Below are 26,305 nucleotides of genomic sequence, written 5' to 3' on the forward strand. Positions count from 1 at the left end.
TCCCTGAATCCCGTGTGAGCTAACTTTGCTAATTAGTCAACCATGTGTAACCTTGTCAAAGGCTTTATTGAAGTCCACGTAACCAACATCTAACGCTCTGCTGTCATCAATCTTTTCGGTTACTTCCTCAAAAAAACTTAAGATTAATTTGACTGTGCAATTGTAGCACAGAATTTCATAGCCAGCCTAGTGTTTAGTCACTACACCATTCGAAACAAAATAGTTTATTTCTGCCATCCTGTGCAGCTATCAAGCAGTTAAGCCTGCATGGGTTCTAAGAACCTAATACAGGTTTGATCCTCTTGAATATTCATCAACAGCTGAAAAAGCCAATTACACAACTCAGTGACATACCCAAACCGCTTCTCTCCCATTTAAAAACTAACTGAAGACTGAACATTCTGAAGACCGAACGCTCTTTTTCAGGCTTACAACACGCATCTAATACTTTTCTCTCCTTCCGGGCTTTTCCCAATGATTTTGAATCCATGACGTCCACTTGCACACTTGCTCAGCAAGGGGAATCATGCCACTAAGATCCTATTAGCTCACAAACCGTCACCTGTTAACCTTTGCTGTTTCAAAAACAAGTGCTAATGTACCCAATAAAGCTCATTGCAATCGACCATAGAGCATAGAACAATACAGCGCAGAACAGCCCCTTCGGCCCTCCATGTTGCGCCAAACTGTGAACTAATCTAAGCCCCTCCCCCTACACTATCCCATCATCATCCATATGCTTACCCAATACTACCATCCTTGGTAGTATTCAATGAAATGCCCTCTGCACTCTAAGGACATCATTACTTGCTTAAAATGTGGCACTCAGCTACTGATAATACTCTAGCTATGCAAAATAACTGATTTACAAAGATTTTTCATGATCTCCCACCTTGAAATACCCCAGAATAAGAACCAAAAGAACTGCGAATGCTGTAAATCAGGAACAAAAAAAAAATTGCTGGAAAAACTCAGCAGGTCTGGCAGCATCTGTGGAGGAGGAAAAAGACCGTTTTGGGTCCAGTGACCCTTCATCAGAATTGATGGTGGCTGGGAAAATGTCAGTTTATATACAGAAAATAGGGAGGTGGATAGGGTAGGGAATAAATGACAGGATAGAACCCAAAGAGAGAAAGACAGTTGGACAGACAGTTGTTGTTAACGATCAGGCTGGGAGGGTGAATAGTTGTTAATAGTGTAAATAGTGACTAACAGTGGGTATGTATTGGCAGACTGTGTGGTAACGAGGCCTGGTGTATGGGGTGGGGGGCTGGGACATGGGGGAGTTTAGGCCCTAAAATTATTGGTCTCAGTATTGAGGCCAGAGGGCTGTAGGATCCCCAAGCGGAAAATGAGGTGTTGCGCTGGGCTTCACTGGAACCCTGGAATTCTTTTCCTCCTCCACAGATGCTGCCAGACCTGCTGAGTTTTTCCAGCAACTTTGTTTTTGTTCCTGATTTACAGCATCCACAGTTCTTTTCGTTCTTATTCTGGGGTATTTAAAGGTGGGAGATCATGAAAAATCTTTATAGATCAGTTATTTTGCATAGCTAGAGTATTATCAGGAACTGAGTGCCACATTTTAAGCAAGTAATGATGCCTTTACAGTGCAGACAGCATTTCATTGAATACTACCAAGGATGGTAGATTGCAATGAGTTAATTCCTTTACTGGTCAAAAATGCGTCTTTTCCTTAAAAAAAAATTCAACAAGGTAACTTCAACCGCTTCACTTGACAGGCAGTTCCACAGATTCACAATTCTTAAGGAGACGAAGTTCCTCCTCAACTCAGTCCTAAGTCTGGTCCCTGTTATTCGGAGACTGTACCCCCTAGTTCTAGCTTCACCTGCCAGTGGAAACAACCTCTTGCTCCCGTCTTATCTATTCCCTTCATAATTTTATGTTTCTATAAGATACCCCACATGCTTCTAAATTCCAATAAGTATAGGCCCAGTCTACACAATCTCTCCTGATAAACCAACCCTCTCAACTCCAGAATCTTTCTATTGAACTTCCTCTGCACCCTCTCCAGTGCCAGTACATCCTTGCTCAAGTGAGTAGACCAAAATGGTACTCAGTACTCCACTGTGGCCTCACCAGTACCCCAAACAGCTACAGCATAACTCCCTGTTTTTTAAACTCCATCCCTCTAGCAATAAAATGACTATTCCATTTGCCTTCTTAATTACATGCTGCAGTTGCAAACCAACTTTTATGATTCATACACAAGAACACCCAGGTCACTCTGTATGCATGCTGCAATTTTCCACCATTTAATTAATAGTCCATTTTGCTGCTTATCTTACCAAATTGGATGATGTCACATTTACAAACATTATACTCCATTTGCCAGACCTTTTCCCACTCTTTTAACCTGTCTATATCCCTCTGCAGACTTTGTGTCCTCTGCACATCTTAGTGTCATCTACGAGCTTCATGCGCTACACTTGGTCTCTAACTCCAAATCATCTATGTAAATTGTAAACTATTGCAGTCCCAATACTGATCTCTGAGGGGCACCATCAGTCACTGATATCAGACAAGAAAAACACCCATTTATCCCCATCCTTTGCTTCCCGTTAGTTAACCAATCCTCTATCCATGCTAATAAATTACCGGTAATGAAGTGCACCTTTATCTTATGCAACAGACTTTTATGCGGCACTTTTTTGAATGCTTTTTGCAAATCCAAATACACCATATCCACTGGCTCCCCGTTGTCTCCTATGCTCGTAATGCCCTCAAAGAATTCCAGTAAATTAGTTAAACATAAGCTGTCTTTCATAAACCCACGCTGCACCTGCCCAGTGGGACAATTTCTATCCAGATGTTTTGTTATTTCTTCCTTAAAGATAAAATTCAAGCATTCTCCCCATGACAGAAGTTAAGCTAACAGGCCTAAAGTTACCCGCATTTTGTCCACTTTTTTTAACAGTGGCACCACATTTTTTTTCCAAACTGTTAGAACCACCCCAGATTCCAGTGAATTTTAGTAGATAACCACAAGCACTTTTGCTGTTCCCCACACCACCTCTTTTAGTACCCGGTATTGCATTCCGTCAGGGCAATGAAACTTGTCTACCTTTATCCCTAATAACTTACCCAACATTATCTCTTTAGTGATAATGATTGTTTCTCAGTTCTCACCTGCCATAGCAACCTTGTCATCAATTAATTGTCTTCCACTGTGAAGACCAACAAAGAATTCCTCTTCAGTGCTTTGGCCATTTCCTCATTTTCCATTATTAAGTTCCCCTTCTCATCCTCTAAAGGACCAGTATTTACCTTAGCCACTTTTTTGATTATAAGCAGGTGGCACTATGCTGAAGGACTGCACTTTCTTCAAATTTATAGGGAAATTCTGCAAAATTTTTGATTCTTATGAATACTGATTAAAAAAAAGTTTTGATATCATTTCCAAATATCAAAGTACTGATATTAAAATCAAATACTTTCAACAATCAGTTATAAAGATACAAGTTAGCATCTGCATTAGAATAATTTTCTTTCTCTCAGGATTTTTCTTTACCCATTTTCTAGATTTTTTTGTGTCAGGACTTATTTAATATGGTTTCATAAGCGTATATTATCCATCTACTGTTACACCTTTCGCAGGTATCTATCTGCGTTGGCTAGGATCTCTTTACAAACATTTAACATTCGTTGTCCTACTGCATCAACATAACTGCTTGTTATGTTCTAGAGCAGTATGTATGTAATCCAACTCAGGAAGGGATCATACTGGACCAGATGCTGGGAAATGCCAGGTGGTTGATATTACAGTAGGGGACTACTTTGGAAATAGCGACCACAATTCCGTAAGTTTTACAATACTCATGGACAAGGATGGGAGTGGTCCGAAAGGAAGAGTACTAAACTGGGGGAAGGTCAACTGTACCAGGATTTGGCAGGATCTGAGGAATGTAGATTGGGAGAAACTGTTTGAAGGTAAATCCACATTTGATATGTGGGAGGCTTTTAAGGAGAGGTTGATTAGCGTGCAGGAGAGACATGTTCCTATGAAAATGAGGAATAGAAATGGCAAGATTAAGGAACCATGGATGACAGGTGAAATTGTGAGACTAGCCTAGAGGAAAAAGGAAGCATACATGAGGTCAAGGCGACTGAATACAGACGCAGCTTTGCAAGAATATCGGGAATGTAGAGCGAATCTGAAACAAGGAATTATGAGGGCTAAGAGAGGACATGAGATATTGCTGGCAAACATGGTTAGGGAGAATCCCAAAGCCTTTTATTCATATATAAAGAGCAAGAGGGTAACTAGAGAAAGGATTAGCCCACTTAAGGACAAAGAAGGAAAGTTATGCGCTGAGTCAGAGAAAATGGGTGACATTCTTAACGAGTACTTTGCATCGGTATTCGCTAAGGAGAGGGACATGACAGATGTTGAGGTTAGGGATCGATGTTTGCTTAGTCTAGGTCAAGTTGACATAAGGAAGGAGGAAGTGTTGGGTATCCTAAAAGACATTAAGGTGGACAAGTCCCCAGGTCCGGATGGGATCTATCCCAGGTTACTGAGTGAAGCGAGAGAGGAAATAGCCAGGGCCTTAACAGATATCTTTGCAGCATCCTTAGACATGGGTGAGGTCCTGGAGGACTGGAGACTAGCTAATGTTGTCCACTTGTTTAAAAAGGGCAGCAAGGATAATCCAGGTAACTATCGACCGGTGAGCCTGACGTCAGTGGTAGGGAAGCTACTGGAGAAGATACTGAGGAATAGGATCTATTCCCATTTGGAAGAAAATGGGCTTATCAGTGATAGGCAACATGGTTTAGTGCAGGGAAGGTCATGTCTTACCAACTTAATAGAATTCTTTGAGGACGTGACAAAGTTGATTGATGAGGGAAAGGCTGTAGATGTCATAAACATGGACTTCAGTAAGGCGTTTGATAAGGTTCCCCATGGCAGGCTGATGGAGAAAGTGAAGTCACATGGGGTCCAGGGTGTGCTAGCTAGTTGAATAAAAAAACTGGCTAGGCAACACGAGACAGAGAGTAGTAGATTAAGGGAGTTTCACAAATTGGAGAACTGTGACCCGTGGTGTTCCAAAGGGATCTGTGCTGGGATCACTGTTGTTTGTGATATAAGTAAATGATTTGGAGGAAGGTGTAGGTGGTCTGATCAGCAAGTTTGCTGATGACACTAAGATTGGTGGAGTAGCAGATAGTGAAGGGACTGTCAGAGATTACGGCAGAATATAGATAGACTGGAGAGTTGGACAGATAAATGGCAGATGGAGTTCAATCCGGGCAAATGCGAGGTGATGCATTTTGGAAGATCAAATTCAAGGGCGAACTATACAGTAAATGGAAAAGTCCTAGGGAAAATTGATGAACAGAGAGATCTGGGTATTGAGGTCCATTGTTCCCTGAAGGTGACAATGCAGGTCAATAGAGTGGTTCAGAAGGCATATGGCATGCTTTCCTTCATTGGACGGGTATTGAGTACAAGAGTTGGCAGGTCATGTTACAGTTGTATAAGTCTTTGGTTCGGCCACTTTTGGAGTACTGTGTACAGTTCTGGTCGCCACATTACCAAAAGGATGTGGATGCTTTGGAAAGGGTGCAGAGGAGGTTCACCAGGATGTTGCCTGGTATGGAGGGTGCTAGCTATGAAGAGAGGTTGAGTAGATTAGGATTATTTTTATTAGAAAGACAGAGATTGAGGGGGGACCTGATTGAGGTCTACACAATCATGAGGAGTATAGACAGGGTGGATAGCAAAAAGCTTTTTCCCAGAGTGGGCGACTCAATTACTAGGGGTCATGAGTTCAAAGTGAGAGGAAGAAAGTTTAAGGGAGATATGTGTGGAAAGTTCTTTACACAGCGGGTGGTGTGTGCCTGGAACGCATTGCCAGCGGAGGTTGTAGATGCAGACACGTTAGCGTCTTTTAAGATATATTTGGACAGGTACATGGATGGGCAGGGAGCAAATGGACACAGACCGTTAGAAAATAGATGACAGGTTAGACAGAGGATCTTGATCGGCGCAGGCTTGGAGGGCCGAAGGGCCTGTTCCTGTGCTGTAATTTTCTTTGTTCTTTGTTCTTTTGTTCTTGTCTCTACACCTGTGATGTTGTGATTTCCGCCACAACTGTCTTTTTTCAGTGAACACTGTTACAAGGGAGTTTCGCTAAACATCTTGGTCAAATCTGAAAATAAAGTTTATATATTGAATGTTTATCATCTTTTTCCATAGAATGACACATTTGCAGACTTTGAATACATGACAGATCGACTTCTGGATGAGATAATACAGTACATTCAAATTTACAACCTTACAGTTTCCAAAATCAGGTAAGCTGGCAAGAAATACAGGACTTCTGAAGAAGAGTCATGTTGGACTTGAAATATTGTCTGTGTTTCTCTCTCCACAGATGTTGTCAACCCTGTTGAGTTTCTCCAGCATTTTCTGATATTATTTAATGTTTACAATGTTTGCAGTATCTTGTTTCACAAGAAATACAGGTGGATATGTTTATCATTATTTTCAAGAGAGATGCTCTTAAAATATCATTTTTTTTCTTGGTATGTAAGATTTCCAAATGATCTTAAAGTTATTGTTGTTTCCAAGGTCTCTGTGCATATTCAGTCGATAAGAAAGAATCATTGAATTGATATCTTACTGCAGCTGCTATCTTCCTGCAGTCTGAAACTCTTAAGTCCTCCTGCTTTGCACCTCCTTCCCATTTCTTAAAATTTGCTTTGACATCCAGTTCTCTTTTTTTCTGCTATTTCATGTAGCTGTTTTCTTCTGCATTGTACCCATCTTTGGCTTGCTCTTTCTCAATCTAGGTACTGAAGGCTGATGAAGTGCATTAGTTGGCAAGCACATAACAGCTACTTTGTAAGGAATTTCTTCCAGTCACTTGCAATGTCAGCTATTCTACTTTGATATAAACAAGATTAACTGGCCAAAACATAAATCTTGAACCAGGGATACCCAGGCTGGATTTGGCTATGCCGAAATCCAGGAGTTGGCAAATAGAAAACAACAGAGGAAGTTAATTATTTAGTGGGATACCCGTTAAAAAGTATAGTTCATTCAATTATTAAATTTATTGTATTTTGGTAAAAATACATGCATTATTTTCTAAGTTGACTTAATTAGAAACATTGACAACATTTAACTTCTTAAAACTGTTTCCTATTTAATTTTTTTAAATACTATCTTTTATACATCGTTTCCATCACAAAAAGGAGCTAAAACAGGCCCCTTGAGGCTGCCCTGAAATTCAGTAGGATCCTTGCTAATCTGTCTCTTTCCCTGGAACCCTGATTTCCCCTACTTATCAAGAATCTGCTTATCTCATGCTCAAAGATACACAAGGACTGTGACCCCAGTTCTCTATGACAAGGCATTCCAAAGATTCTCAACCCCCTGAGAGGAGAAATTTCTTATCATCTCCGTCTTAAATTTGTGCCTGTTTATTCTGAAACTAAGCCTTCTGGACCTGGACTGTCCCACAAGGGGAAACATTCTCTCAGTACATGCCCTGTCAGCTCTTTAAAAATCCGATATGTTTCAATGAGGTTACCTTTAATTCTTCTAAACTCCACTGAGTAGAGTCACAACCTGTTTACCTTTTGCTAGTGAAACAAATCTTCTAAACTGGAGATCATTCTAGTAAACCTTCTCTGACCCGCATTGTTAAAATTACATCCTTCCTCAAATAAAGTGACCAAAGTATTGCTTACAGTACTCTCAATGTGGTCTCACCAGCATCTTATATAGTTGTAATAAGATGTCCCTACTCTTCTACTTATACTCCCTTGTTGTCAGGGCCAACATTTTATTAGGCTTCCTGACTACCTGCTACATCCATGTGCTAGCTTTCTGTGTTTTGGAGATGAGTACCCTCATGTTACTTTCTGTTGCAGCTTTCTGTAGTTTTTCTCCATTTAAATAATACTCTATTCTTTAGTTCTTCCTTCCAAAATAAACCACTTGGTATTTTCCCACTCCATTTTCTAAAGTTTTGCCCCACGACTTAACCTATTAGTATCTGTCTGCAAACTTTGCAGTCCCTGCCAATTTAATCTTGTCATGTGTGGATTTGGCTACAGTCCATGAATTTCCTTTCTTCAAGTCACTGAACTTCACCTGACAAAAGGATAACACTCGAAGAGCTTGTGATTTTAAATAAACCTGTTGGACCATAACCTGTTGTCTTGTGTCTTCTGACCTTCCTCCAAGTCATTATATTTTGCAAACAGTTGAGGTCCTAACGTTGGTACCTGCAGAACCCCGCTCAAGAAGAATCCCTTATCCCCACTTGCTGTTTTTTGCCCATTAACCAATTCTGTACCCATCCCAACGTACTACCTCAAACACCATAGGTTCGTAGGACTATGTCAATTGTTTTCTTTTCTTCCTCGAGTCCAGGGGTATAGTGGTGAATGTAAACTTTAATTCTCCCCTTTTTGTTTACAGACCGAAGGTAGCTTGGATGCTCTTTTCCACGTGGCTGGAAGTATTTGGTGATGACAAACTGCACTGGCTGAAAATTATTTCAATTTTATACCCTGATATTTTGAATTGATTGTTTAGAAAAATCTGAAATGCCGTTGCACATTAAGAAAGGTGTATGTGCTTATTTATTTCCAGTATCTGTATCCTGACATTATTGTTAATATCATATTAAAGCATAAATCAGCAGTACAAATAACATGCATTTCAAAGTTTTTTTTTCAGCCTGATGCACTCTACTGATGGGAAAGCAACTACAAAAGTCTTGCTTATCAAGGGTAGATTTTTTATTTTTGGCCCGGAACTCTGAACTAAAAAGAGAAATACTGGAAATACTCAGCAGGTCAAACAGTGAAAGTATTGCACGCCGAAGGGGGAAAGTGAGAGGAAAGCATTAACCCCTCTATTCTATGAGAGTTGGCATGCACACAGTTGATATGGCATTCTCTGCTGTACCTTCTGGTAGTTCCATGAATAGACTTTTTAAAAAATATTGTAGGCTTTGCCATGCATGCCATCTCTGCCGTGATACTTTTTTATAGGGCATTTCACTTTCAAAATCCTGTCAGACCTTTTGATAAGAACTTCTAAATCACTGGTGCCGGTCTCTGTATAAGCATGGAAGTTAAGTAAAGTTTCACTTATCAGTATGGTTAGCACCTTAAGGCTACTGCTCAATCTCAGGTGTCACTTTTGAATCAAATGCAGCTTTGAGCATGAAGAAATCATCAAATCTTTATCGCATTCCTTTCAGGCAAAACTGGACTTCACTTTTGTGTTGCAGACTTTGCATTAATGTAAAGCCAAATTGATTTAATCCATACAAAAGATATTCAACTTCATATCAACTCATTCAGATGAAATTCCCTTAGTGATCCACTTCCCAACTCACTGCAACTTTTTTGTATGACTTCCTAAGTAACAATTAGGCTGTGTACCCAATGTGAATTAAACCATTCCAGGTAGGCCCAGATACTAGAGTTTACACTAAGCTGAAAGCCAGGACCATTTAACAAAAACTGGCATTTGGCAACTTTGAAGCAGAAATTAATTTTCATTGAAAGAAAGATGTTGATAACCTATTGATATAATGAAAGAAGATGTATACAGAATTGTGTTTCTAATTGTACCTAACCCCCCGCCTCTCTTTCTCTAACAGTTTCATAGGGCACTCTTTAGGTAACTTGATTATTCGATCTGTTCTTACAAGACAAAGGTTTAAATTTTATTTGAACAAACTGCACACTTTCCTTTCTCTGTCTGGGCCTCACCTGGGGACATTATACAACAGTAGCACACTCGTTAATACAGGTAAGCAAAAATATGTTGTTGTGTAGTAGCTATAGAACAGCCAAAAGGTCTAAACCTCATAATATCTAAATAATTCCAGACAGATGTGTGCACCATCAAGAGATTGACAGCACCTTACTGTTCAGTCAAAATTTCTCCCAAGGGTTTGAACAAGAATTAATAAATATTTCGAACAGCACACAATCAGGACATCAAATTGGAGTCTGTGGCATATGTAAAGAGACGTGACACAGTAATGTTGTAAATGTGGATTTTTCACCATAATAATATGGAAACTCACTATAGCAAAACAAAGAATAGAAGAACAACAGTAAAAGTTAACTGTCATGGATACTAATTTGCCCAATAGAAAATAATTATCTTCCTGAGAAGTTGGGTGAGTGTCAAAATAGTTTAATTACATAGTAAGGGAGCCAACTGAAGTATCTTGAAAACACACAAAAAGATAAGTAATATATGGCAAAGATAGGAGAAAGATGAACAAAATTTGAAATTACTTAATGAGATGTGAAATAAAATTTAAAAAAATGTCAGACATCAGGTCAGAGTACAAATCAGCGGACTGTAGAATATATTATCTAGGGTAGGGATAGGGGAAGGTTTTTAAAGTTCATACTGTCCTTTGTTGTAACTGTGTCCAAAATCATAAAGTCATAGAGTAAATATAGCAAGGAAACAGGCCCTTTGGCCCAAACTAGACCATGGTGCCCACTCAGCTAGTTCCAATTGCCCACAATTGGTCCATACCTATCCAAATTTTTAAAAATTTTAACTACTTTCTCTGGCAGCCCATTTCATATACGCACCACTCTCTGCATGAAGAAGTTGCCACTCAGGTCCTTCTTAAATCTATCCCCTCTCACCCTAAACCGATGCCCTCTAGTTTTCAGCTCCGTAAGCCTGGGAAAAGGACTACATGCATTCATCCTATCTATGCCTGTCATGATTTTATACACCTTCATAAGGTCACTCTTCATTCTCCTATGTTCTAAGGGATAGCCCTATCCTGTTGAACCTCTCCCTATAACTCAATCCCACTAGTCGTGGCAACGCCCTGGTAAATCATCTTCCAGTTTAATTGTGTCTTTCTTACAACAGGATGACTAAAACTATACACAGTATTCCAAGTGCAGCCTCATCCACCACTTACCTAAATGTAACATAACGCTACAATTCCTATACTTAATGCCTCAACCAATGAAGACCAGCTTGTTAAGTGCCTTCTTCACCACCCTGTCCACCTGTGACGCTGTTTTCAATGAACTATATAGTTGTACTCCTGGGCCCCTCTGTTCCACAACATTCCTCAGGACCTTACCATTTACTGCATAAGTTCCACCTTGGTTTGAGTTTCCAAAGTGCAACACCTCACACTTAACTGTATTGAATTGCAATCCTCAGCCCACTTCCCCATCTGATCAAGATCCCTCTGTAATTTTTGATAAACTTCTTTGCTACCTCCTACTTTTGTGTCATCTGCAGAATTACTAATCAAGTCTTGTACATTTTCATCCAGATCATTTCATATAAATAACTAACAATAAAGGTCCCAGTAGCACAGCACTGGTCACAGACCTCCAGTCGAGAAACAACCTTCAACCATCACCCTCTGCTTCCTACCATCAAGCCAATTTTGAATCCAATTAGCTAGCTCTCCTGGATCCCATTTGACCTAACTCTTATGACTAGCCTGCCATGCAACGCACCATCCTGGTATCTCTTCTGCAGCCACATAATTTCGAGTCTGTCCCCCTCACAATTGAGTCACCTATCAGTATTGTTCTGTCTGACTGCACCCTTTACCTCTGAGTCTCAGAGGTGGTCACAGCACCACTGACCTGACTGCTGCTGCTAGCCCATGAAAGGTCAACTCCCCATTAAGTGATGTACTTGTTATTTGAGGGTAATGGCCACAGGGGAATCCTGCATTATCTATCTTGCCCCTTTACCTGTTCTGATAGTCACCAGGTATCTACAGCCTGCATCTTAGGAATGACCACTTCGCTATAGGTCTTACCAATGATGTTCTGTGCACTCTAGATTATCCTGAGTGTATCCAGCTCCAGCTGCAGTTCCCTAACATGGTCTGTCAGGAACTGCAGCTGGGTTCGCTTCTTACGGGCATAGTTACCATGGATACTGGAAGTCTCCCTGATGTCCCACATCCGGCAAGAGGAGCATGTCACTGCCAAAACATAGTGGCTGAGAAAGCAGCAAGCCAGTGTAAAGTACCAAAATCAGACTTGCAGACAAATGACAATATTCAAGAAAACATTCACACCTTTGGAGTATCCCATGGAGAGGAAATTTTTTGTGCAGTAATATGGTCACTCTTATCTAATAAATTATTTGTATGTCTTTTAACACTTAATAGAGGCTTTTGTATTAAGCTTACAAACTGTCCAAAATAGCCTTGAATTGGATTCGATCATTTCATCCAGAACTGTCACACTATTAACTGGAGTTGGTGCGTGGTGCAACATGTATGATTTCTCATTGTGTTCTCAACTTTAATTTTGATCAAGAACGCATATTAAATATTTACATAACCATGCACACCATCAGAAGAATAATGGATTTCAGTGTGAGTTATTATATAACACTGGAATTCATCTCATCTACCAACTATATTTAATTTTGTTCTTCGTTCTTGGGACACAGGCATTGCTAGCAACTACTAATTTCAGCAAGGCAACCACCTGACTCTACCCAAGGGCAACTGGGATGGGCTGTAAGGGACAACTGGTGTGCTTTCGTTTAATGTTGCTGAGGGACAGATTCTAGATGTGAAATAACAGACCAAGGATTGATCCATGGGGACCTCCAAGGTTATGTTGTAAGAGTTGGATAAGGTATGATAGTGGTTCTGGCCAGCACGTTCTGTGGTAGAAAATCACTCGGAGACGCGTAGAGTTCCTCAAGAAGATCTTTTATTTGCAAATAAAAACCATGACAATCCAGGAGTATTTTCCTAGAGTGCCCCCGAGACTCTTTGGCTTACACTTCTTTCGTTATCAGTCTCTCGCTCAGCTTATCAGCATGCCCATATCTCAGCCTGTCTTATCTTTCCACTCCCGCCACTATGGTTTTTTCCTCTACTACTTAATTCATGATATAATGACTATTCATTTCTTATCTTGCCACAATGGTTTCTTCTACTTCTGATTTATCTCTAATATATTCAATTATAAATAAGTTTCTACTGCTAGTTCTGCCACAATGGTTTTCCAACCTTAAAGTGACCCCTACCTTAAAGTGACCCCTACCTTAAAGTAACCTCACTCCCTTATGTTAGTATTTATCTTATCTTGTCACACATCACATCTACCGTACACGTACCAGCACGTATGCTCACACAATTACTCTACTTTATCTATTCTTGTCACTTAGTTGTTATTCCATGTGTATCCATGCTTATCCATATTATCAGATATCTGTGCTGTGGGCTAAATTGATTTATTAGCTTTGTCCCTTGATCAGTTTCCCTTTCTTGTCACGTCTTGCTTGATGTGTGATTACTTGTTTAAAACAGTCTTTGCCAGACTCCCATTATCCTGACAGTTTTCAAATGTTATTTTCCATACACACAATGAATTAGGTGTACAACATGATGAGGTGTAGTTAGAGTAGACAGCCAGAGACTTTTTCCTAAGATGGAGGTAGCTTTTACGAGAGGACATAGTTCTAAAGTGAAAAGAGGTAGATATCAGGGAGATGTCAGAGGTAGGTTCTTTACTCAGAGAGTGGTACGGGCATGGAATGCATTGCTGGAATGGGTAGTGGAGTCGGCCTCATTAGGGGCATTTAAGCGGCTATTAGATAGGCATATAGGTGATAGTATAAGGTAGCAGTGGAGGTTAGATAAACCTTAGGTTTCGGGTAAAAGTTCGGCACAACATTGTGGGCTGAAGGGCTTGTACTGTTCCATGTTCTGTGTTCTATGAATAAAAAGAACTAGGAAGTGTCAACTTCATCTCAGTGGGCAAGAAAGGAAAGGCTTCAGGAAGGCAGATCAACCTTAGCAAAGGCTTGCGGAAGATCAGGAGAAATAGTTCACCACAGGGATGATTCATAGTATGTCATTTGTGACTATAATCGGGTCTGTATCAATGTTGTGATAGGGTGAAATCCTGGTTGGAGAGATGCCAACATGAAGTTGTGGGAAAAATAGGCATATGTTTTGGAGGCAACATATTGATGGGCGTGAGAAGAATGGGAGTTTGCAGGGAAGGTTGTAATGCTCAAGGGCAAAGAAATTGAGAGAAACTTTGATGAGGAATCACGGCAGGTTAGGAAGGAGAGTGTTAAGTTAGCGTAAGTGAGAAGTAATAAATTGCAGTACCTAATCACCAGATTTCAAGGAATAATTTCATTATTCTGCTTGGGTAAAAGACCAGGCATTTTGATAACATCTACAGTCATATATTTGTAAAACTATCTGATTTTCTTCTTGCGCTTTCTAAATTAAGAATGACCAGACTCCCAAGAACAGACCAAAACTCTTGAAATTAAGAGTCAGTCTAATCAAATATGTACTCAATAATAAATTATAGATAGAACATAGAACAGTACAGCACAGAACAGGCCCTTCAGCCCACAATGTTGTGCCGACCATTGATCCTCATGTATGCACCCTCAAATTTCTGTGACCATATACATGTCCAGCAGTCTCTTAAATGACCCCAATGACCTTGCTTCCACAACTGCTGCTGGCAACGCATTCCATGCTCCCACAACTCTCTGCGTAAAGAACCTGCCTCTGACATCCCCTCTATACTTTCCTCCAAACAGCTTAAAACTATGACCCCTCGTGCTAGCCATTCCTGCCCTGGATATGATCAAATATCTAATCAAACCTTGTACAGCCTATAACTCATTTGATTTTTAGCCTTAGCACAAACCTTTTCCATTTTTGTTTTCACTGTTGATGACATAGCTCACGTACCTTGAAGATTTCAGGACTTCAGACTAAAACAACTCAAGCTCAACATGCATTTTTCATATTTTAACAGAGGAACAACAAAATAAAATTAAGAAAACTACCAACTAATAGGCTTAATATTAAACTGCATGGCCAAACATTAAATTGCACTCATGAAAAGGGTTTTTTGGTTCTATTTCAAAAAATTTCCAAAATCTCAGAATTCCCACAAATGGCAGAAAACGGAGAAATTTTATGTGGTTATAGACGACTTTGTATTAACCTGTTTTTTTCTTCTCTTCCAAGAGCAGTAATTAATTTTTGCAATAGTGTGAACACTTGTGACAGTACACAGTACAAGTTATGAGTTTTTTAAATTTCTGTTGTAACTAATCTTTCTAAATTCATTTCAAGCTTACAATTTTACAAGGGTAAGCTTGAAGCATGTTTAGGGAAACATTGGAGAAGAGCTAGGGAAAGTTGCAAATTCTTCCCTCGCTTCCCATTTCAACCTTGGGTAAATCCTGTCTAGCCCAGGGGACTTATCTATCCTCATGTTTTTCAAACTATCTAGCACATCCTCCTTCCTAACATCAACCTGTACGAGCATTTCTGCCTGTTTCATGCTGTCCTCACAAACGTCAAGATCCCATTCACTGGTGAATACTGAAGCTCCTTTCACCTCTGACGGCACTCACAAGTTCCCTCCACTATTCCTGATTGGCCATCCTCTTGTTCCTCACATAAATATAGAAAGCGTTGGGGTTTTTCCTTGATCCTACTTGCCAAGGTTTCTTCGTACCCCCTTCTAGCTCTCCTAAGTCCATTCTCTTCAGTTCCTTCGTGGCTACCTTGTAGACATCTAGAGCCCTGTCCGATCCCTGCGTCCTCAACCTTAAGTAAGCTTCCTTCCTCTTGACTCAGTGTTCCACATGCCTTGTCATCCCTTCACCTTACCACCCTTTCCTTGCCTCGGTGGGGCAAACCTATCCAGTACCCTTATCAACTGCTCCCTAAACAACCTCCACATTTCTGTTGTGCAAAGGTGCAAGGTGCAAAGTTTAAAGGTGATGTACGAGGCAAGTTTTTTTACACAGATCATGGTGGGTCACTGCTGGGGGAGGTAGTAGAAGCAGATACGATAGTGACTTTTAAAGGGCGTCTTGACAAATACATGAATAGGATGGAAATGGAGGGATATGGTCCCCGGAAGTGGAACATAGAACATAGAAAAGTACAGCACAGTACAGGCCCTTCGGCCCACGATGTTGTGCCATGGAATAATCCTAATGCAAAAATAAAATAACCTAACCTGCATTCCCCTCAATTCACTGCTGTCCATGTGCATGTCCAGCAGTCGCTTAAATGTCACTAATGACTCCGCTTCCACGACTACCACTGGTAAACTATTCCATGCGCTCACAACTCTCTGGGTGAAGAACCTCCCTCTGATGTCTCCTCTATACCTTCCTCCTAACACCTTAAAACTGTGACCCCTTGTGGCAGTCAATCCTGCCCTGTGGAAAAGTCTCTGGCTATTGACTCTATCCATGCCCCTCATTACCTTGTACACCTCGATCAGGTCACCTCTCTTCCTCCTTCTCTCCAGAGAGAAAAGTCCGAGCTCAGTCAACCTTTCCTCGTAAGACAAGCCCTCCAGTCCAGGCAGCATCCTGGTAAACCTCCTTTGCACCCTCTCCAAAGCCTCCACATCTTTCCTATAATAGGGCGACCAGAACAGGACACAATATTCCAAGTGTGGTCTCACTAGGGTTTTGTAGAGCTGCAGCATAACCTCGTGGCTCTTAAACTCGATCCCCCTGCTAATGAAAGCCAAGACACCATATGCTTTCTTAACAACCTTATCCACCTGGGTGGCAACTTTGAGGGAGCTATGCACTTGAACACCAAGATCCCGCTGTTCCTCCACACTGCCGGGAATCCTGCCTTTAATCCTATATTCAGCATTTAAGTTCGACCTTCCAAAATGCATCACTTCGCATTTATCCAGGTTGAACTCCGTCTGCCATTTCTCAGCCCAGCTCTGCATTTTGTCAATGTCTCGCTGAAGCCTGCAATAGCCCTCGATACTATCAACGGCACCTCCAACCTTTGTGTCATCAGCAAACATGCTAACCCACCCCTCAACCTCCTCATCCAAGTCATTTCTAAAAACTACAAAGAGCAGAGGCCCAAGAACAGAGCCCTGTGGGACACCACTCAGCACTGACCTCCAGGCAGAATACTTACCATCTACAACCACTCTCTGCCTCCTGTCAGCCAACCAATTCTGAATCCAGACAGCCAAATCACCCTGCATCCCATACCTCCTGACTTTTGAATCAGCCTGCCGTGGGGAACCTTATCAAATGCCTTGCTGAAGCGTAGAGGGTTTTAGTTGTGACGGGCAGCATGTCGGTGCAGGCTTGGAGGGCCAAAGGGCCTGTTCCTGTGCTGTAATTTTCTTTATTTCTGTTGAATCAAGAACAAAGTAATTATTTCCCTGTAAGAGGGTAACAAGAATAAAAATCATAACTTTGTTTCCAACTGACCTTGTTATATTTTAAGGTTATAAAATACTGCTTTCACAAAGGATAGTGCAGAAGTGAAGAGCTGTATTCCAAAAGGTTGTAGATACTACAGGTTGTAGGTTCAGTACCCTTTGATGGCAGAAATCTTTCTTCATGTCAGTTCTAAATAGCCTACCTAGTATACTGAAATTGTAACCCCTGGTTCCAGGCTTCTCAGCCAGGGAAAACATCCTCCCCACATCTAGTCTATGTCTAATTCTGTTAGAATTTTATACATTTCAGCAGATCCCCTTCCATCCTGAAGAGTATAGGCCCAGCCAAACCAATCCAACCTTATTTGACAGTCTTGCCATTTGTAAACCTAATGAAACTCCACTGCACTCCTATGGCAAGTGTATCCTTCCTTAGACAGGGAGACTAAAACTGCATGTAGTACTCCAGGTGTGGCCTCGTCAAGGCCATATATAACTGCAGTAAAACATCATTCAGATCCTCATAACATAAAATAATGTCAAATCAGCACTTTTGCCTTACTATTTTGCCATTTTTTGCAATAGATGCTAAACTGCTTTTTGCATGACTGGAACTAGTTAAGCATAGCTTCAAAAAATGGGCCACAAAGATGTACGTCTGTTCTGCATATAGATCTGCGTAGAAATTGCACTCAATTATCAAAAGAAATGAAAAGAAAGGATCATTTCACAATTTTAAATATTATATGTAGAATGAAGTTTGATTTAAATGTTAATAATCAAAGAATCTGACAAATCATTTCAATATGTTTTTTAAAGGAGTAAATGTGATGCTGAAATTCTGAAACAAGCAATGCAGGACACCGTGCTGGGCAGCAAGTCAGGAAGCATCTGAATTGAACAGGAGTTTATAATATATGCGTAAACTCTCGTCAAAGTTAGCATCCAAAATGTTAACTTCTTTTGTAGATACATCTACAAAAGAAGAAAGGCATTTTGTCCATGTTGTCTGTACCAGCTCTTTGGTAAAGCTACATAGCTTGACTCACTGCCGGTTTGTTGTGTACAGTTTTGAATTTCTGTTATTGTTCAAGTATTTATTTTTTTTATTCATTTGTGGGATGTGGGTGTTGCTGGCTGGTCAGCATTTCTTGACCATCCCTAGTTGCCCTTGAGAAGGTGGTGGTGAGCTGCCTTTTTGAACTTCTGTGGATTGACCCACAATGCTACTAGGGAGGGATTTCCAGGTTTTTGACCCAGCGACAGTGACTCCCTTTTAAAAGTTATTGTTGAATCTGCTTTCATTGTCCCTTCATTGAGTAAATTGTAGATAATTATAAATCAGTGTTCAATCTAATCAGTTTTTAAACACTGGAGGTTCAGGGGCGTATCAAGAAAATTCCCTAATCTTGTGAATCATAGCAGAGGAAACATGTCCTAGTGACTAGTGATGTTCCTCAGGGATCAGTGACAGGTAATAAAAGCTCACAATTCATCATGTTGCATCACTAGCCTGGACCATATTGGGGTTATTATAATTGCAGAGTTACTGAGACAGAAATTTTACATATTCAATAAATAAAATTGAGGTGAATTAAGGTGGAGTGGTGGGATAGGCAGGGACAGAAGGTTTACAAGCGAGCTGAGAACCAACTTCCTCATACAGAGGATGGTACATATATGGAACAAGCTGTCAGAGAAAACAGTTAAGGTGAGTACAGTTTCAATATTTAAAAGACATTTGGATGGGTACATGGACAGGAAAGATTGAGTGGGATGGGGACCAAATGCAGGTAAATGAGACTAGATCAGCTCAGGAAACCCAGTCAGCATGGACAAGTTGGGCCGAAGGGTCAGTTTCTGTGCTACGTGAGTATGACCCCATGTCTCTGAAGATCTCTGGAGATAGCCTCTATTGCTGAGCATTTAGAAGAACACAAATTATCCTAGTATTTATAAATACTGACATTCTCTTGCTTGAGTGTAAAAATGCAATGCAGTTGAAGAAGTCTTTGAACAACCAATTAAGAATGTATCAGAGATAATGGGAACTGCAGATGCTGGAGAATTCCAAGACAACAAAATGTGAGGCTGGATGAACGCAGCAGGCCAAGCAGCATCCCAGGAGCACAAAAGCCGACGCTTCGGGCCTAGACCCCTCATCAGAGGCTCTCTGATGAAGGGTCTAGGCCCGAAGCGTCGGCTTTTGTGCTCCTGGGATGCTGCTTGGCCTGCTGTGTTCATCCAGCCTCACAATTAAGAATGTATCTTGTGTGGCATTTATACTCCTGATAACACAGGTGATTGAACCAAACCTGCTTTGATGTACTAGTAACTGTTTGGCCCTTAAGGTTAAAGATTTGCCTGTCTCACAGCATTACGTGGCTGATATAGAACAAAAAGAAAAACAGGTGAAAATTATTCATTGGAAGAAAAACAGGTCTCTTATTTCAAGAGTGAGGGGGGAAAATGCAAATCCACTTTGACTATTAAGGACTATTATTTGATTATTATGGAGATCATTTTTTATTTACACTGCTCCTGGAAAATGCCTGGGATTTGATTTTGCCCATTCAGTTTGTAAAAATAGAACTGATTGGCTAACCATTTTATTTTACCATTTTAGTTTAAGTATGTGGCTGAACTAATATCAATATTTTTGAATTTGAGCAATTTTATCAGTTCTTGTACTAAAGTATTCATCTTGGAGAACACAGAATCACTTCCACATCTTGGAAATGTATTTTAAAAACAAAGTGCTGGAGAAATATAACGGATCTGCAGCAGTTGTTGAGAGAAAAACAGTTAATGTTTTGAGTTCAGTACGCCCTTTCCCAGCTATTTTCAGTTCTTACAAAGGATCACTGAACTTAACATTGAATCGGATTTTCTCTCTACAGATACTGCCAGACCTGTTGTGTTTCTCCAGCACTATCTTTTTGTTTTGGATTTCCAGCATCTGGAATCCTTCATTTTTCTTTAAGAAAATGCATTTATCCATTCGTCATGGAAGAGATTATCTGTTACCTGCAGAGAAGGACCAATCTGCTGTTTAATTGATGAATTAGATGGATAATTGCTCTGTATTTTCATGCACCTTGAAAAGCATTCAGAGGAACATAAGAATTGCTGAATGAATAGAGACCATGGTTCACCTCGTTCTCCATCTGTGGAGTTGCATAATGCTTTAATGAAACTTTCAACATTGTACTAACCAATTTCTATCGATTAGCATAGAGTAAATTGAGAAGTTGCACAAAATGAGAAAAGTGAAGAGCAACATGGGTAGCCCCAAATGCAACATAATCTTTTTCTCTAAAACTGAAGTTAAGTTTGTATATATCTCACATTGTATAATTTCTTTGATTTCTCATGCTGATTGACTTTTATGTCTTATTGCACTGCTTCATGACCAGGACTCTGGTTTATGCAGAAGTGGAAGAAGTCTGGATCACTGCTTCAACTGACGTGTCGAGATCATTCTGATCCTCGCCAAACTTTTCTGTATAAGCTGAGCAAAAAAGCAGGTAGGTGTCATACAAATTTTATGCGTGGTAAAAAGGTCACATTTGTTTTGTCACTGAAAGCTTGCATTTCTTTTTGATAGAATGCAATAATCTCTCAAGAATCAAGTAATTGTCTTTGCACTTTGCGAATTGTCTGGAGTTTTTAGTTTAGTATTTAATCCGTTTGTCTTTTTGATCTACATTAAGGGAAACATTGTTATTCAATACCAGTAGTAGACTGGAGCCTCCACCAGTGATTAACAATGAATCTGCAGAGAAAAGGGAATATGGGCAGTGTGAGGTCCACCAGGAGAGAAGAGAATTAATAGAATATGTAAGGGGTAGCTTCCAACAGACCATCCCCTTCCAAATCCCAATGTCGGTAATTATTGAGTGCCTGAATAAGAGGCACCTTCCATTCCTTCCCCAATCAGACACAGGCAGGCCCCACTAATTTGACTGCACATTGTGGTTGGAGGGCAGTTCACTGAGAATTCCATTTGCAACAAGATGACTTTGTGGGCCTTGATTGGCTTCTGGGAATGTTACTCTTCCTCTAAAGTCAGAGATTTGAGAGACTAACAGGGTCCCCATCGTGCAGTCCCTGTGCAAAAACAATACCTTACCCCGACTTGTGTCTTCCAATCTGTTCGCTGGGATGGCTAGCCTATATCTAAATCTTTGGGGTAAAGGCCTCTGGTGGCCTCTTCTGAGTGTATGGTTCTAACACAATGAGTCTGCGATGTACTTTTTAAAGATGTGAGGTATCCCATCTCAACTAACACACACACCCCCCCCTCCAACCCCGGCAGTGCATTCCCAATTATCACTACCTCCAGGTGAAAAAGGTATTTCCTCTCATCCAGTTTGAACTTCCTGTCTTTCATTTTGGAATGAAGCCCTCTCATTGGCCCTTCAACTAAGAGGAACACCTGCTGTCTACCCATTCTCTCATCGGCCTCATTCAGGTCCCCTCTCTGTTTTTTCTGATCTAAAGAAGGCAACCCAAGCTTATCCAGCCTCTCCTCATAGCTGAAGTACTCCATCTCAAGCAACATCCCAGTGAATCTCCTCTGCACCCTCTCCAGTGGAGTCTCATCCTTCCTATTGGTGTGGTGACAGAACTCCCCACTCTGGCTGTGGCCTTAGCCAAAGTGTCGTACAACTCCAATATAACCTCCATGCTTTTGCAATTTATGGCATGACATTAAAAGCAAATGCCCCATATGCTGTCTTACCTACCTAATTAACCTATCCTGCCACTTACAAGGATCTGGGGTCAAACACCCTGAGATCACTGTGTTCCTCTGAGTTTCCTAGTGTCCTGCCATTCACTGGAGGAAGTAACAAGAAAAATCAGATTTCAAAGTGCATCACCTCTCACTTTTCAAGATTAAATTTCATCTGCCACTGATCTAACAATCTGACCGACTCTTTCATATCTTCCTGTAAACTATGTCTTCATTATCAGCCACCCAGCCAATCTTTGCATCATCTGCCCTCCCACATACAGAGAGACAGGCACGCACGTGTGCACACACACACACAGCAAGACACAGACAGTCAGAGAGACATGCCCACAGACACACATGTGCACACACACAGAGACAGACACACACACGCACACGTCTGACTGTCTGTGTGTCTGCACACAAAAGTGCGTGCGCGCACACAGGGACACATATTTGCATCTATATTGCTTTATTGATCATGAACAATAAGGGACTCAGCACTGACCCCTGTGGTGGGCTGCTGGACACTGGCCACTAATCTGTCAAGCTCTCTTGTAGCATCATCCTTTGTCTCCTACCATTAAGCTGATTTTTGATTCAATTTGCCAAATTACCCTGGATCCTATGTTCTTTATACCTTCTTTACCAGTCTCCCACATGGGACCTTGTCAAAGCTTTGCTAAAATCCATTTAGACTATGTCAACTGCGCTATTCTCATTTACACACTTGGTCACCTCAAAAAATTCAAATAAATTTTTAAATCATGACCTCCCTCTGACAAAGTCAGGCTAACTATTCCTGATCAAACCTCGCACACTAAATGGAGATTGGAGAAAATAGTAAAGAATAAAATCAATCGTTGGCCTGCCACTGATGTACGACTTAACTGGTTCCCTGGCCTATCTCTACCACATGTCTTGTAAAGTGGAACTGCATTAGCTCTCCTCCAGTCCTCTGGCACTTCACATCACACCAGCAAAGAATTACAATAATTGGGACAGAGTCTCTTTAATTTCCCCTCTTGCATCCCAGAGTAGCCCTGGGATACAATTCATCCAGACAGACAGACAGACAGACACACACACACACACACACACACATGCAGAGACACACACACAGCAGCACGGTTGGCTCAGTGGTTAGGGACCCAGGTTCGATTCCAGCCTCGTTCTCCCCGTGTCTTCATGGGTTTCCTCTGGGTGCTCCGGTTTCCTCCCACAGTCCAAAGATGTGCACGCTAGGTGGATCGGCCATGCTAAATTGCCGATAGTGTTCAGGGATGTGTGGGTTATAGGGGGATGGGTCTGGGTGGGATGCTTCAAGGGTCGATGTGGACTTGTTGGGCCGAAGGGCCTGTTTCCACACTGTAGGGAATCTAATCTAATCAAACTTGAGGATGTGTCCATTTTTAAACATGCTAACACATCTTCACTTATCATATCAAACTGCTCAGGAGCCCCTCAGCCCATCTTCCTAAATTCTGTACCTACATCCTCCTTCACAGATGTGAAGTACTTGTTAAATGTTATTATCCTTTCTGCTAAAGAATGAAATGTGCATGGATCTAATACTGTTCAGACCCGCCATTCTGCTTTATTTGCTGTCAATAAGGTAATTTATAATTTCCTGATAATGAACCTGCCATGCCTTTCTTAATCTATGGTCTTCTAATAGTGTGCGTTCCTTTTAATTTTGGACTTGAAAAGAGGTGGAGGGATTGACTTTGCCTCATCATAAATGTACCTAAATATCAAGTGAAGCATGAAACAATAAACAGAATTTGCTCAAGAAACTCAGCAGATCTGGCAGTAAGGGTGAAGAGAAGCAGAGTTAATGTGTTGAGGCCTGTGACCCTTCTTCAGCGCTCCAAATCAAGTGCAGCATGACATTTATAATGGGCGTATCAATAAAAATGTATTTATCATACTTTTATTTCCACATGTAGGATGTAATGCCTTATTGTGCTTGATTTGGACCAACGTTTAAGACAAAAGTATTCCAACCACTCTGCTATCCAACATACTTACTTTATTGCTACCATTCTCAGAGAAGTATAAATACATGAATAATGCGAAAGCAATTGTTCCATTGACATCTCAACTTTTATTCAAGGTCTCCATTACTTCAAAAATGTGATATTAATTGGCTCACTACAAGATCGTTACGTTCCCTACCATTCTGCTCGAATTGAAATATGTAAAACTGCTTTAAAGGATAAACAATCAGGTAAGATGATATACGTGCAGCTCCAATTGCTTAAAGGATTCGACCAATGACTCTTCAACTCAGGATGAGGCTTCCTAATGCCTGCACTGTGTATTTTTAATACATCAGTAAAACAAATAAAAACAGAAACATTTCACAATGTCTATGCAAAATTCACATTGCTTTCATAAAAGTTTGCTACACCTGATAATGTTGAAATTTATAGAAAGCAATCTGCCCTGAAATTTACATTCAGACCTAATTAAACTTCTCTGTAATGTTTCTCTTTTTTAATTACTTATTTATGAAGCAAATAAATTCTCTCGTCTGATTTATTTTACAGGACCAATATATGCCGAGATGGTCCAAAATCTTCTAACACCGGTGCTTGAAAATAAAGAATGTAATTTGGTTCGATATGATGTCATCCATGCATTGCCCAGCACCGCTAATTCATTAATAGGACGAGCAGCTCATATTGCAGTTCTCGATTCTGAAATATTTTTGGAGAAGTTTTTTCTGGTTGCAGGCCTTAAGTACTTTCAGTGAGAATGGGTGCCATAGACTCTTACCTGTTTATTTAAGGAAACATACTTGTATAACGTTGTCTCTCCCTAAAAAAATTTAACTGTTTACTTGTTTCCAATACGAAAACGTATAAACGTTGGGTTCTCAGAGATAGTTAAAAGATCTCAATACGTTTATGCCTGTTGTTCTGTGCTGTGCGATACCAGTTTTATATTTTTATCTACCTTATGTACTTTTTTTTTCCAGTTCAGTTGTTCTGTGTTTTTGAGAAGTTTTATTCTGCATTTTTAAGTATCAGTTAACAATTGAAATGATCAGGGTGCACTGACATAACTTTACTTTATAAATTTATAGAGTAAACATCCATTAGTAAATTAGAGATAATGTTAGTTTAATTCTTGACTTCCAAAGAATTCGTTTTCATAATTTAATTAGGACCCTGTTGTATGTAACACTTTTAGCATGGACTTTGGCAACTGGAAACCCTTTTAAGACGCTGCTATATATTTATACATTTTTAACATTGCTCAGCCTGTAGGAAATCTACAGATCTGATCTTCATTTCATGCAATCTTTATGAGAAGACCAAATACTGTTGTATACATGCATACGTTGTCTCACTATCAAATTTTAAACTAGTTCATAAATGTCTTCTATACATTTTTATACAGAAAATATCTTGTTGCAGCTCTTAACAATACCTGTGGAACATGCTATTTTTTCTACTGCTGAAGTGGAAAGACCTTTTGCTACGGAACTTTTAGAACTGAAGAAACTATTTTCACATCTTCACACACTTTATATGTAATATAAAACTTCTGACCGTCTTACTACTAGTCTGATGACCTTGATTTACAATGATTGTATAGGAGTTTATACCATGGTGCAGTACAGTGACCCCAGCATACACAAGACATTTAAAATCAACCCATTTACATTCTGAGAGAGTTGTGGTGAAGAGCCAATATTCTCAAACTCCTGTTTAATGAACAGTCAATTGATCTCTCTGTTTAAGTAAATGTCATATAAAAATATGTTGACATATAAGGATCTCAACATAGTTAACCCTTGTTATTATTTTTGAAAACCACATGAAAAATGTGCTACAGGAGAGGCCATTTTATGTGGCTGCTCTGAATGGTGAGCTAGAAGCACTCCATGTGATAGCACAGGCTATGATGCATCAGTGTTGTACTGATTTTTACAAGACTGACATAGAAAATTATACAGAAAATTACTGCATTCATTTTTGAAATGTTTGAGATAATTAGGCATTTTACTCTAATTTGTAAGCTCTTAAATAGAGGAAACATTTCCAATTTTAATTTATTTATTCTTGGTGGTTTGATTAACAGTGAGCATATTATGTGTTGTTTATGGGTTACTAGTGCATATCTAACTTCTAACAAACAGAGAAGGAAAGAACACATATTGTTGTCATATGCTTTTAATAAATTCATAATTTATGTTGTAAAATTCAAACTACGTGGTGCATGTATCATCTGTTTGTAGCCTTGTTTTTCAACCTGCAACCTCATACTGTGGCCAGGAAACATCACTATATAAATGACAGTTCTAATAAACCTATTGTATATGTTATACCATAA

At 40.1% G+C, this 26,305-nt stretch overlaps 1 protein-coding gene across 1 annotated transcript in view; it reads left to right on the forward strand.

Moving 5' to 3' along the window:
• The window catches only part of LOC132206018 (protein FAM135A-like), a 57,556-nt gene extending 31,251 nt beyond the window's left edge, over positions 1–26,305 (forward strand). The window contains exons 4-8 of the mRNA XM_059645704.1: positions 6,221–6,318; positions 9,651–9,802; positions 20,643–20,753; positions 24,078–24,191; positions 24,514–26,305. Of these exons, the coding sequence (XP_059501687.1) occupies positions 6,221–6,318; positions 9,651–9,802; positions 20,643–20,753; positions 24,078–24,191; positions 24,514–24,719 (681 nt within the window). The 3' untranslated portion in view covers positions 24,720–26,305. The remainder of the gene's footprint in view (positions 1–6,220; positions 6,319–9,650; positions 9,803–20,642; positions 20,754–24,077; positions 24,192–24,513) is intronic.

The sequence above is a fragment of the Stegostoma tigrinum genome, chromosome 4 (assembly GCF_030684315.1).
Source record: "Stegostoma tigrinum isolate sSteTig4 chromosome 4, sSteTig4.hap1, whole genome shotgun sequence".
NCBI classification, from domain to species: Eukaryota; Metazoa; Chordata; class Chondrichthyes; order Orectolobiformes; family Stegostomatidae; genus Stegostoma; species Stegostoma tigrinum.